General features: G+C 51.6%; 1 protein-coding gene across 1 annotated transcript in view; it reads right to left on the bottom strand.

The window, feature by feature from the left end:
* HTRA1 (HtrA serine peptidase 1) overlaps nucleotides 1–11,265 on the bottom strand; it is a 53,693-nt gene extending 42,428 nt beyond the window's left edge. Inside the window, exon 1 of the mRNA XM_004050214.3 lies at nucleotides 10,582–11,265. Coding sequence (XP_004050262.2) covers nucleotides 10,582–11,182 — 601 coding nt within the window. The 5' untranslated portion in view covers nucleotides 11,183–11,265. The remainder of the gene's footprint in view (nucleotides 1–10,581) is intronic.
* Nucleotides 11,266–13,513: the final 2,248 nt, after the last annotated feature.

Raw genomic sequence — 13,513 nt, 5'->3', positions numbered from 1 at the left:
CACTTGGGACAGAAATGATGGAATTAGGCCAGGCATGGTAGCTCATGCCTGTAATCCCCACACTTTGGGAGGCTGAAGCAGGCCAATCACTTGAGGCCAGGAGTTCGAGACCAGTCTGGCCAACATGACAAAACTGTCTCTACTTAAAAATATAAAAGGTAGCTGGGTGTGGTGGTGCAGGCCTGTAATCCCAGCTACTGAGGAGGCTGAGGCATGAGAACTGCTTGAACCCAGGAGGTGGAGGTTGCAGTGAGTCAAGATCGTGCCCCTGACTCCAGCCTGGGTGACGGAGCAAGACTCTGTCTCAAAATAATAATAATAATAATAATAGTAATAAAGAAATGATATTTCTGGGGAGATGGTGATGGTGAAATATCAATCTTCTTTTCTTAATTTTTCATAGGATTAAATTACATTTATAATTTTAAACAATTGAGATAGTACAATATGTCATCAAATGTATAAATGTATTTTCCATCATGTCTAAAAAGTAGAGAGAAAAGATACAAAAAAAAAAGAGTCTTTATGCTAGGAGAGGAAAAACTTGTATATTCTGCTCAAAGAAAATCTAACCACAGCTGAAAAGACATGAAAGCATCTCAGTCCTCATTCCATGCGTCCACCATGATATTTATACTGATATTTTCCCTTCAGCAAAATTATTATAATTACCATTCAAAGGCATTTATATGTGCTTATAACTCTTGAAGGGAGACATCAGTCATCGGATGAATAGTCTTTTAGTCATCTTCTAACCCAAGGAAATTATTTTAGGGAGAAGTAGGGAGAAGGGTTTTCTGCAACCTCATTTTGATTAGAGAGACTAAGGGAACAAGGCCTGTTTCTCCAGCGTTACAGGAAAACCATAAGCATGGACCGTGGCCTCTCCCAAACACCTAACTGCTCCAACAGGAGGATGCGGCTGAGATGCGGAGGGCTCAAAGGCTCAGCCCTGGGTCTCAGGACAAACAGACTCCACACTGGCCCCTACAGATGAGCTGTGCAGCTTGTGAGAGTCATGTTCCCATTGGCTCCCTCAGTTTCCCCACCTGTGAAGTGAAGGGTTGAGCTCTAGGACCTGCCAGGACCCTTCACCCTCAGGTTTCATACTCTGGGATTCTGTCTTCTCTACAAGTCAGTTGGTGGCTTTGGGAAGCCACCAGTGTCTTTACAGGTAAAGTGGTGTCCTTCATCCACAAGATGCATGCAAACAGGGAGTTGATGTGGTCAGAGATGGGTGTGAAAGGTCGGAGCAGAATGATATTTTTCAGAGGACAGAAGGACTATATGTTTGGCCAACGATGAGAATTCCAAGGGAACAGACTGTAAATGACAAGTGTCACAGAATCCCACAGACAGAACGATATCCAGGCACATGGTCCTTCCCAGATGCTCTCAAATCCTCACTCTTCCTCCTGTGCGTCTTCTGCTATTATCAGACTTTTCCTACTGGGTTTCATCCAGTGGGGCTAAACCACACTGGGCTATATTTTTCAGAGCCACAAATGCTGGTGGAGAAAGGTCAGACTGGGATCTGAAGAACCTCAGCTCAGGCCATTTCCTGACCAGCAAACGTTAAACAGAAAGTCGGCCTGAGAAGAACACAGGATGCAGGCCACCCCAGGAGGAGCGTGTGCTCTCCACAGTGCAGGCAGAGACGGCTGTTTGCTTGGTATAATGATTGGGATGCTGATGTTCTGGACCAAAGCATCTGCCCTTGGACATGATGGTAGTGAACCCTGCATTTGGCCTTCCTGAAACAGAGGGTCAAGTTCAGTCACTTTGGCCAAGAGCTATCATGTCTCAGTACGACAAGAGAACATGCCCAGAGGAGACCCATGCTTTGACACCCAGGAGGCATTTTACTATTTCCATCCTTCCGGCTTCACTATTCTTGGTGTTGGCTCTATCAGGAGTCCTGGAAGAGTCTGGAATTGCCAACTAGAGGTCCTAATCTCTTACAGCTTCAATGCTTTAGGACTCCTAAAGCACTGAAGCTTTAGGAGTTGACAAAGCTCCTTCATATTCCTTGTATCATTGGACTTCAGTGCTTTAGGATTCCTAGCACTGAAGCATTGGGAGTTGATAAAACTCCTTCATATTCCTTATATCATTGGACTTCAATGCTTTAGGATTCCTAGCATTGAAGCTTTAGGAGTTGACAAAGCTCCTTCATACTCCTTATATCATTGGACTTTAATGCTTTAGGATTCCTAGCACTGAAGCATTAGGAATTGACAAAACTCCTTCATATTCCTTATATCATTGGATTTCAATGCTTTAGGATTCCTAGCATTGAAGCTTTAGGAGTTGACGAAGCTCCTCCATACCCCTTATGCCACTGGACTTTCACAGTATCCAGCTGATGTCTCCTGGGCAGCATCATTGTCCCCCTGTTGTAGATGAGGAAACTGAGGCGGAAGGGAGTTATCCCAAAGGCCCAAATGGGGCTAGGACCCAGGTTTTCTAACTCTAGTGGTTCATCATGGAGACCGCAATTCAGTGTTTCAGAATAGACTCAGGAGACGTCAACACTTCTCTTTCAGGAATTGATAGATCAGTAGGCAGAAAATCAGGAAGGATACAGTTGACCTGAACGGCACTATCAATCCACTAGACCTAAGTAACATTTATAGAACACTCCATTCAACAGTGACAGAACACACATTCCTCTCAAGCACACAGGGAACACTCACCAAGACAGACCACATTCTAGACCAGAAAATACACCCTAACAAATGTAATAGAATAGAAATCATACAAAATATATTCTCAGCCCACAATGGAATTAAACTAGAAATTAATAACAGAAAGATAGCTGGAAACACCCACCAAATATTTGATGAATAAACAAAACATTTCTAAATAACACTTGACTTAAAGAAATCTGAAGAATAGTTTGGGAGTGAAACAGACATGGGCTCAAATCCTGGCTCTGCCTCCTTGCACTGGCTGGCCTTGGACAAGTTACAGCTAACCTCTAGGAGCCTCTTCTGTAGCCTCAGCTAGGAAGCAAGGATAATGCCCTGCCTCTCTGGGTGGCTACAAGGTAAGAACAAAGCAAGGCCCATAACACAATGAGCACAGTGCCCAGCTCCCACAGAGCACCCAGTGGCAGTGGCTCTTTGGGTCACTGTTCTGTTTGGTGACATTTCCCACTGCCCTAACTGTCCTGGAGAATACAATATTCCTGTATAGCTCACTCTGTGCCACAGAAAAGCAGATGTGACCACTGAACATTGAGGCTTCCCTCCCCTATGTCTAGCTGGCAAGATTGCCCATCTGCCTGGGCAATCCCAACTGTGTCCATCCGTCTCCATCAAGTGGTGACTGCGCTTAGAAAACTGGCACCAAAGAGACAGCTCTTCTTAGTCACAGGATATGAGATGACTCATGTGTTGGAAGATCGGGTAAAATCTTGCCCAAGACTATGTGAGAAGGAATTCTACGGCGAATCTCATCAAACTTTGAGAAAAAAAAACAGCTCATCACAGAGATAGGCCTACCATCTTTATTGCACAACTAATGAAAAAGATGTTCCTGAGGTCTGAAAATATTGCACAAGCCTCTGACTCATTAGGACTAAGGTTGTTCAATTTGGAAATTATCAGAAACTCCAGCCACAACAATATGCCCTCGGAGACTTTTGTGTGCACAAGGAGACATAATTATCCTGTGGCAAGGGACCAGCTGCTGTCACGGGATGCTGCGGAGGATTGTTTTTATGAAACGTGCTTATTCGACAATTTGTCCTGGAATCTAAAATAATAGGGTATCCATGGACTCCCAAATTTGCCTTTTTTTCCTTCCTTAAGATGTGACAAATCTTTCCTTGTGAGGAATTCTCAGTGCATGGAAACCAAACCAAGCATCATTCAAGAAGGTGCCAGGGCTTCTATAAACTGCCATCTCCTGGGTGTCACAAGCTCCAGGGAGAGTTAACGAGATGACATCTGTAAAATCCCAGGCAGTCCAGACATGCAGCTCTTAATTCAAGAGAAGCCACACACTGGTCACATGATATAGGCAACAACTGGGACCTCAGAGGGTGACAGGCAAAGCGACTTTGGATACCTCTGCCCAGAGAACCTTTTCCAACATATTAGATGGCAAATTCCGAGTCAGCTCCCGGACAGAAGTCTCACATCACCCTCCTTCTCTGTGAAGATTTCCTAACCCACCCACCCACCTCATCCCCAGGGAGACAAGAGTGTCCCAGCACTCCTCCCACACAGCTGACTCCTTTGTCAGTGCCTTGAAGATGATGATGATGATGATGATGATGATGATGATGACAATGACAACATGCTAATATTGCCTGAGTTCTAGCAATGCATCAGGCACAGTGCTTTGCGTTTCATATAAGGAGGTCCTTCCATTCTGCAATGCCCTAAGAGCTACGTATGTATCTGCTATTACTTCTCTTATCTTACTGATGGGGAAACTGAGACTTAGAGATGAAGTCACCCAAGAAACGCCACACATCCAGAAAATGGCAATCCGACTTCAGAAGCCCAGCCCTTAAGCTGAGCATCATACTATCTACCACGAGTACCTTGAGATCAGGAGCCACCAGTCCTTACCTCTGAGTCCCCATACCTGATACACTTCTGAGCACACAGTAGGTGTTAAATAAATGCTCTGAATGAATTTAGAAATGGAACTCTCAGCACTGACTCCAAAAACTGAACTCTGCACCTTTCCGGCAGTGATGGACATGCCTCTTCGCAGCCACTTACTTCTGTCCTGAGGCGTGTTGTCCTGGCTAATGTCCCCCTGTGGTTCTAGGCACACGTCACCAAGTAGTGCTGAATCACTCTAACTTCCATGCCACTTCCAGGAGCCTTTTGGAAACACATTCAGAATGGCTACACTTCTCGGTTTCTCTATTAATAGCATTTTTCTTTCCTTTCTTCTTCTTTTTTTTTTTAACGGCAGAGAAGGTGGAGAAGGAAAAGATGAAATGACACAAGGGTATCTCACTTCAGATGACCCAAAGGCCTTGGAGCCCCAGTGAAGGAGCAAGGGGTATGAGTCTCGTGGAAGCTCATCTCTTGGGGATGAACATGTCACCCCTGTGGTCTCCCAGGGACTTCAGCAGCCAGTACAAAGCTGAAACACAAAGCAACCAGGCTCAAGATGGATCACATCCATTCAATGCCAGCCTCGGCTTTAACCATCAATAATTTAGGAAAAAGAAGTAGCTCATAAGGAAGCCTCCCCAGCCTTTAAATTAGGAATGAGGTGACCACAACCTCCTCAGAGACTTGTTTTCTTACAAAAATCCCAGACCACTCTAGTTAAAAGGAGCCTCAGAGATCAACTGGCCCAATCCCCTCACTGCCGAGGCTCCGAGAGGTCGAGGGAGCCATTACCTGGTCAGGTAACACCCCAGGAAGGGCCAGAGCCGCTTGCCCTCAGCCCCTCCGCCCCAGTTGGCCTTCCAAGGAACCCTCACCCACTGCCAAGCTTACTTCTTCTTCAAATTAAGCCTGACCAGAGCTATTTATTCACTTGAAATATAAGCTCATGGAAAGTCTGATTTCTGAATCCAAGGCATGAAACTCATCCAGGATCACACAGCTCCAAACGGAGAATCCAGCCCCAAAGCGGAGGCCATCAGGCTTCTGACCACAGTTAGCTCATGGTGCCCGCCACCATCACTTACTCAATGCAGTTATTTTAAGTTCCAATGCAACCCATTTACAGCTCTGTCAGTGGAATGAAGTAACTCAAACACTTGATTTTTGAGCTTGTTAACTTCCTAATTTTATGAAGCCTTAATATTTTAACTCTTTAGCAAAACCAACAGAGCAATAAAAGAAGGCAGCCGACCAGAGCAGGCAGAGACTCATAAACTGCTCAAAAGACCTCCAAGTTTCCAAGTTTCGGGTGACTAAAAGCTGGAGACTCACAAATGTTTCCACCCACCCTGCCCTAAGATGAAGCTCAGGTCCCTGGCACACTTGTTTTTTAACTGACAAAAGGTGTATTTGAATTGCCAATAGTGGAAATGACTCTCTAGCAAACTGCCCACTTTAACAATGGAAAAATGCAACCCCAGGGAAGCAGTGATTGTATTTTCCCCCATTGTATTGAATATAAGTTACCTGTGGGCAGTGACTTTGTTTTATTCAACCCTGTCTCCCCAGAGCTCAGTACAGGGTCGGCACTCAGCTAGCAATGATTGCTTGTTTGAGGTTCCCATGAAAGAATCACCTAAATAAAGTACATTTTGGCACGGGTGCAGTGGCTCACTCCTGTAATCCCAGCACTTTGGGAGGCCAAAGCGTGCGGATCACGAGGTCAGGAGATGGAGACCATCCTGGCTAACACGGTGAAACCCCTTCTCTACCAAAAAATACAAAAAAATTAGCTGGGCGTGGTGGCGGGCGCCTGTAGTCCCAGCTATTCGGGAGGCTAAGGCAGGAGAATGGCATGAACCCGGGAGGTGGAGCTTGCAGTGAGCCAAGATTGCGCCACTGCACTCCAGCCTAGGCGACAGAGCGAGATGCTGTCTCAAAAAAAAAAGTAAAATTTACAAACATTCCAGGGCTCCAAGAAGTAAAGCAACCATCTAAGCCCTTGGTTCTTCACCAGGTATGTACATACAGCCTCTGCCTTCAGAGGCTCTGGGGTGAGACCAGGAGCAGGCGATCCTAAAAACCTCCAGGGGTGGAGTTTCTGGGCACCCCTGCAGCTTGCAGACCTCCAAGCTTGTCTGGGCTGCTGCATGGAGTAGGGTGGGCTTTCCTGGAGAACGTACTAGCAGGAGAAATGGATGAGGCTTCTGCTGTTTGGGAAGTCTGTTTCAGGTCTCGTTCCTGGCTTCTTGTCCATGTTTTAGCAGAGGTCCGGAATCCTGGCTGGTCTTTTGGGACATGGGGGAATCTGGAAGGGCTTTCTCTCTTCAAGAGCAGTTTGTCTGGATCTCTGGCTTGGAAACAGCCTTCCTACAGTCCCTCGGCTCTTTTTGCTTTTCTTTAGTGAGGGCTGCACTGACGGCAACTGGAGGCAACCTTGTCTTCAGGCTCCTGAGCCTGCAGAGTGAAGGCTGTGATCTGTCCTGTTCCATCTCAAAGCCACAGCCATCTGGAGCCCTGTTTATTTCAGCTATTAGCTGGGGCTTAGCTGGGGTTGGTTTAAAATCTCTGTTGCTCTGTCAACAGCACAGCATGGCGGTTATGAACAAGGCTCTCCATCCAGTTGTGTGGGACCACCACTCCTGAGCAAGGTACTTCTCTGTGACTTAGCTGCCCAGCTGTAACCCAGGGAAGACTACAGCACTCACTCATAGGACTGTCAGGAGGATCAAATGAATTAGTATGCACCCGGCATAGAATAAGCACAACATATATGTTAGCCCTCATTATTAGTATCCTATTAGCATTTCAATTCCTTTCTTTTTTGTAATCATCTGACCAGTAGAGCCGGAGATGACAGATCTTTGTTCTCTAGCTGAATTGTATACTTTCCCATCCAAACCCTGCCAGTGCATTGACTTCTGAAATAGGTGATTTGCCTTCATTTCCAGAGCGGTGAGCAGAGATGTTCTCTGAGGTCTATTCAATAAACAGCTTACAGATGAAAGTGCTTTCCTTTGAATGGTGACATGTTCCTCTATCCAAAGATCTACTGTGACCCCAAGTGCTAGTCACCTCCCTGGGGACCCCTGATCTGATGACATTTCTACCTCTCCTCCCCTGGCATGCTCTGCCCCAGACAAAGCCTCCTTATAATATTTGAAATTGCAGCACCCGCTCCTGCCTCGAGAGCTGTCTCCAGATCTGTGTATGACTTGCTCCAACTCCAGGCCTCTAGTCAAGTGGCACCCCTAGAAAAGGCTCATATCCATGGCAGCTAAAGTGACTCTCCCACCAATCTTCCAGCCAGAGCAGGCAGCCAATTCACCTCATTTAACAGTGACGTCAAGTGACCTGCCCGTGGGCACCAGCTGCTGAGTCCTGGAGCCTGGCTTGGACTGAATGAAGTCTGCTGGCTCCCAGGCCCCTGTCCTCGGAAACACCTCCGAAAAGTCAAGGGTGGAGTGTGAGATCCAGAGAGGGGGCGCAGCAAAACAGTGCCTTCCACTAAGGAAAAACAGAATGGCTGTGTATCGCAAGCACCTCCCGTTTGTCTTCATTCATTCATTCATTCATTCACTAATCCACTCGTACCAAGTACCTCCGATGTGCCAGACAGACAAACATGCAGACGGTGTCAGACACCCTACAGAGCTCAATAAATATTTGCAAAAGAAGGAGGGAGGGATAAAAAAAGCATTGTACCCACTCTGTCTCCCCCTCCTTTCAAAGCTACCATGCTTATCCCTCTGTGGCTGTCCCCTCACTGGTACACCGGGGGCCCACTGTGAGCCCGATGGCCAATGGGGGACCTGTTTTCCTCCACACGGGGACTCAGCCAACTCCAAAACTTGTTAAGCAACTTGCCTCACCAGCAATAAATTAGGCGGCTCGCATGGTGCCAGCAACTCAGGACCCCGTGCAATGAGACCACAAACAGCGAGACCAGTAACAGCTGGCTTGTTTTGGACAAAAACATGCTTTTTCAATGTTGTCGCCTCACACCCAGATTACTGCAGCAGTCTAAACTCTCCACCCTGGATGCATTCCGCACTCCACTGCTAGGTCAGCCCTACACTACACTAGGCTTTGAGTTGCTCCAGTTCAAGGACATCTGCGCACAGGGCACGGGGCACACAGCCAGCCTCTTCAGCCCTGGGACTCTGGGCCACCAGCCTGGCTCACTCCTGCTGCCCTCCCAAAACGTTCCCCAGCCACACTGATCTATTCACCTCCAAACAAGTCTTAGGTTTTGTGTATGCTGTTCCCAGCTCTGAGGGGGATGCACGTCCAGCCCACCAGGAAATTTACAGCACCTGACCCCTCTCCCACACCCTTGCAGTTAAGTGCTGGGCTGACTCCTCTGAATGAGGCTGTCTGGGTTTAAATTCCAGCTGAGTGACCTTGGGCAAGTTTTTCAACCTTAGTTCCGCTATCTGTAAAACAGGAATGAGAAGCTGGGTGTGGTGGCATCCGCCTGTAGTCCCAGCCACTTGGGAGGCTGAAGCAGGAGAATCATTGAGCCCAGGGGTCGGAGGCTGCAGTGAGCCATGATCACACCACTACACTCCAGCTTGGGCGACAGAGGGAGACCCTGTCTCTTAAGAAAAAAAAAAGAGAGAGAGAGGAGCAACTCCCTCCTCGTGAGACCAAATGAGGTCACAGAGGTAACACACCCAGCACACAGACTGGGTGCTCAACAGGCGTGTGCTATCATCATGCCCATTCTCGAGTCTGCAGGATCACTTCTCTCCGGAACAACTCTCTACTGCCTAACTAGGCTGAGTTTCCCGAGGGCTGTGCTCCTGTGTTGGTGAAATACACAATCTCGAATTTCACCCAGTTCGGCTCTGGCACCTTCCCGTCCATGTAAGCCAAACTATGCTAAGCCCTAGTTGGTCACACTGAACCATATTCCTATAAAGTAAACTCTAGACCAGTCCCTCTGCACTGTGCTCCCCTATGCCCCTCTCCTGGCACTGCCCGTGTTGAGGAGGCAGCACTGGGGTCCGGCAGCAGCCGCACGGCTGCGCCCAAGCGCACTGCCAAGCCCCGCTGTCTGGTTCCTACAACGCGGGGCTGGCCGCCGCTGAACTCGATATTATTTTTCCACATGGCCTCTGCCTGAAGATGAGGAGCATCTCTCCGGAAGGTCCCGCGAGAGAGTTAGACATTGCTCCATTCCACTCCTTCCCCCATCACCACCATCTCCCCTGCCAGAACAGGTCCTGTGTGCGGCTGTCGGAACAGAGGGGTAGACTTCTTCCTCATCACTAACCCGGTCCCTTCTCCGCCTCTGCAGATTTCGTGATCCAAAGCCCGATTCAGCTTATTCAAAAGGAGCCACTTTCATTTTTGTAGGGCTGGCTCAAAACGAGGAAAGCAAGACAGGCAGCAACGCCGCCGAAACGAGAGCGGTGCCAAACCGTTCCCTGCTCGGGGTAGACTTTTTGGAGAAACTCCGGGGCGGGCCGGCAAACACTGTTCCTTTCCAAAAGAGTTACATACAGTTTTCACTGAGCGGTCCCGTGATCAAAGCAGTGAATTTTAAAGGGGACGGAGGAAGTAAATAGAAGAAAAAGCAACCGAAATGACTTCTTGTGGTCCTGAAGCCGCTCTGCGAGGCGCCAATTCCCAGTTCTGAACTTCTCTCCTTCCTTTATGCCCCCATTCCTCTTATTTGTCCTGGGGTCCCCGCGCTGTGTGGTTGCCCTCAGGGCACTCCATGGCCGGTCGCCCGGCGTCTCGAGCCCCAGAGTGCAGGCCGGGCGTACCGGCATCGTCTGGGCGCAGAACCGGCCCCGGGCTGGGCGCGAAGCTCGGTTCCGAGGCAGCCCGCGGAAATCCGCCACCCTGGGGCCCACCTGCCTGTCCCCGAGAGTTGCCCTGGCCACCCCACAACGCTTCGCTGCCCCTCAACCTGCCCACCAGTCCCGCAGAAGCAGGTCCGAGCTGGGATGGAGAGAGTGGGGAGCTGCCCAGGAGCGCGGCGGAGTACCTTGGCCGCAGGCTCCGCGCTGCAGGACGATGACCGGCGGCAGCTGCAGCCTCTCGGAGCGGCGGCTGGCGGCGCGCAGCTGGCACAGGTTGGCGTAGGTGTTGGCGTCGCTGCCGCACACCGGCTCGCTGCTGGCGCACACACAGAGGCCGGCCTGCGCGCGCCGCCGCACCGTGGCCGAGGCTGGCACCCCGAAGGGCACCACGCACTGCAGCCCCTCGCCGCAAGGGCCCTCCTGCAGGCCGCACGCGGCGCCCTCGGGCGCGCCGCACACCTCGCAGCAGCCGCACGCGTCCCGGGCCCGGCCGCCCTCGCAGTGCTCCGGCTGCGGCGGGCAGCGCGCCGGCTCGCAGCGGTCTGGGCACCCGGCGGCCAAAGGCGCCGAGCGGCCGGCCCGGGACAGCTGCGCCGAGGCGGGCGCCGCCAGCAGCAGCAGCAGCAGCAGCGGGAGAAGAGCGGCGCGCGGGATCTGCATGGCGACTCTGGCGGCGGCGGCGGTGGCGGCGGACAGGGCGAGGGCCGGAGAGCGGCGCCGGGGAGAGTGCAGGAGGGCCTCGGGGGCAGCGGGTGCGAGTGCGCGCGGCCGCGCGGCCCAGCCCATTGGCCTCGCAGCGGTGACGAGCCGCCTTGGGGACGGGCACGGCGCCCGGGATGGGGGCTGGCCGGATGGCGGGAGGGCGGGCGGCTGGACCGGGACCGCCCGCGGAGGGGGCAGGGCGGGCGCGCCCGGGCACGGCGGTGCTGGCGGGGCGCAGGCGGGGCAGCGCACAGGCCGGCCCTCTCGCGGGACTCAGTTTCCCCGTCTGCGCGCCCCACATATTCGCCTTCCGCAGGTTATCTCGCTGAGATTCGCGTCCTTCAAACTAATGGAACTTTGCAAGGGGGCCCTGCGGCGGCTTCGCGTGGGAGCGCCCGGGAAAGTTCCTGCAAATCGCCGGACTGGGGGCCCGCCCGGGAGGCTCGGACTGGGCCGGGCAGGGACTGCAGGGGCCTCTGCGCAGACCCCGGGCGTTGCGGCACCGCGGACCCCGGTCACGCGCTGGTTCTGTCCCCGGTACCCCGCACGCGGGACCCTGACCGCGGGGCCTGTGCGGCCGGACGAAGGCAGCGTCCGCGGAGCTGGCAGAAAGCCCGCGCCCAGACCCACAGTGAAGTGATAAAAGCAGAGAGCAGAAGTAATTCGAATAGAATCCTTCACACGTCTGATTCTTTTAAAAAGTTGTTGTGGGTGGCAAGCGTGTCCGTATTCGCAGAGAGCCTAGGAAGCGGCTCGGCAGCTCCTAACTGGCGAGGGTGGAGCGGTCTCAGATGGGAAAGGAGTTTTCCTGTCTTTGGATTTTTCACCAAGTGCGTGATTATTTCAAAACACTTGTTATCAAAAATTTGATTTCCCACTGGAGAATCTTTGGTGCATCCTTTGGGACAGATGCGAGTCTGAGAGTCATCAGGAGGGCTGAGGGCGACCCTGGAGGTGGGTCTGGGTGCCCAGGCAGCACCAGGCCTGTGGGCAGTAGTCCTGGGTCCACACTGAGCAGATGGGCACAGCTCGTGTCCAAGGACCTGAGAGGAGGCCCTTCGCCCAGCCCTCATCCCGAACCCTCAAACCTCCACCCCCACCCTGGGCAGAGGCACCCAGGGTTGGGTGAGCCGGCAGAGCTGACTTTGGGATAGAGTAGCATGGGAGGGGGCCGGGGGCTTGGGGATTTTAATATTCTTCTGTATTTGGGTTGTTCCCTTGTGCACACGTTATTTTTCCAATACAAATAGTTTAAAAAGTAAACTCCAAATACTTATAAGCCCCCTCAAAGCACCTTCCAAATATGAACCTTGTTAATGCCCAAGGTCCAGAGGGGTCCCCCAGAAAGGCCCAGGAGCCTGGGGCATGGGAAAGCTGTCGGGGTCCCCATGCTGACTCCCTGGACTCCAAGCGATATTCCATAAAGCCAGGGCCTCATGGCTGCGGGAGGGAGGCCTTGACCCAAAATCCATTCAGCCCTGGATACTGGAGAGGCAGAGGCCTCTGCTGATGAGAAGCCCTGAGTTCCTGGCTAGCTGTGGTTAACCACAAAAAATGCGGGGGGATGATGATTTTCGAAGTCCATCAGCAAAGAAAGACTCCCCACTGCAGTCCTGGGGCAGATGGAATTAAAAGGACACGTGGTGGTGAATAAATTGGTGATAACTTATTTTTGTCGAATTCCCTTATTTTACAGAGGAGAAAACTGAGGGCCAGAAAGGGTGACTCCCCTGAGTGTCATGCCACAAGTTGAGTGCTGGAGCCAGGACACCTTCCAAACCGGCTGTGCCTGCCTGCAAGCCCCATCCTCCTCCATCCCCCGAGCAGCCAGACTGCAGAGGGAATGAGCGGACCGAAAACAGTGTGGCCGCAACTTCCCCACTGCTTTGCAGGAGGTGGAGGGAGTTTCTAGGCTCTTTCCCTGTTGGGGAATTAAGTAGCTGGGGATCCCACTGAGTCTCCACCACCCTCTCACCCAGTTTCCACCCCTCCCCCACCACATATACGCTCTGCTCCCCCAGTGCCAAATAACTTGCATTTTCTGGAACACACCTGTCTGCTTACGGTCTCTGTGCCTTTCTTTGCCCACATCTCCCCTCTTCTTGAAACACCCCTCCTCCCCTCCAGCGTGGGCTCATGTAACCTAGAGAAGCACGTGGGAGCCCTGTCATCTGGGGGACTTGGGTTCAAATCCCACTTCTGGTCCTTAAGTCTGTGACTCTGGGACTTTGTTTAATAACTGGAGGAGTTTCATTAGGAAAATGGCAGTGACCGCAAATGTCCCTGGAGTGACTGATGTGCCACCCACAAGCTTCTATTTGGTCAGTGCTGGGTCCCATCGTCCCATCTAGCATGCTCCTCTTCCATCCTCGTGCCCCCACTCAGTGCCATTGTCTCTGCCTCTCACCCTCTGTG

Source organism: Gorilla gorilla, chromosome 8 (genome assembly GCF_029281585.2).
Source record: "Gorilla gorilla gorilla isolate KB3781 chromosome 8, NHGRI_mGorGor1-v2.1_pri, whole genome shotgun sequence".
Classification (NCBI taxonomy): Eukaryota; Metazoa; Chordata; class Mammalia; order Primates; family Hominidae; genus Gorilla; species Gorilla gorilla.
Note: the sequence above shows the minus strand (reverse complement) of the source record. Positions and strands in the feature narration are given on the sequence as shown.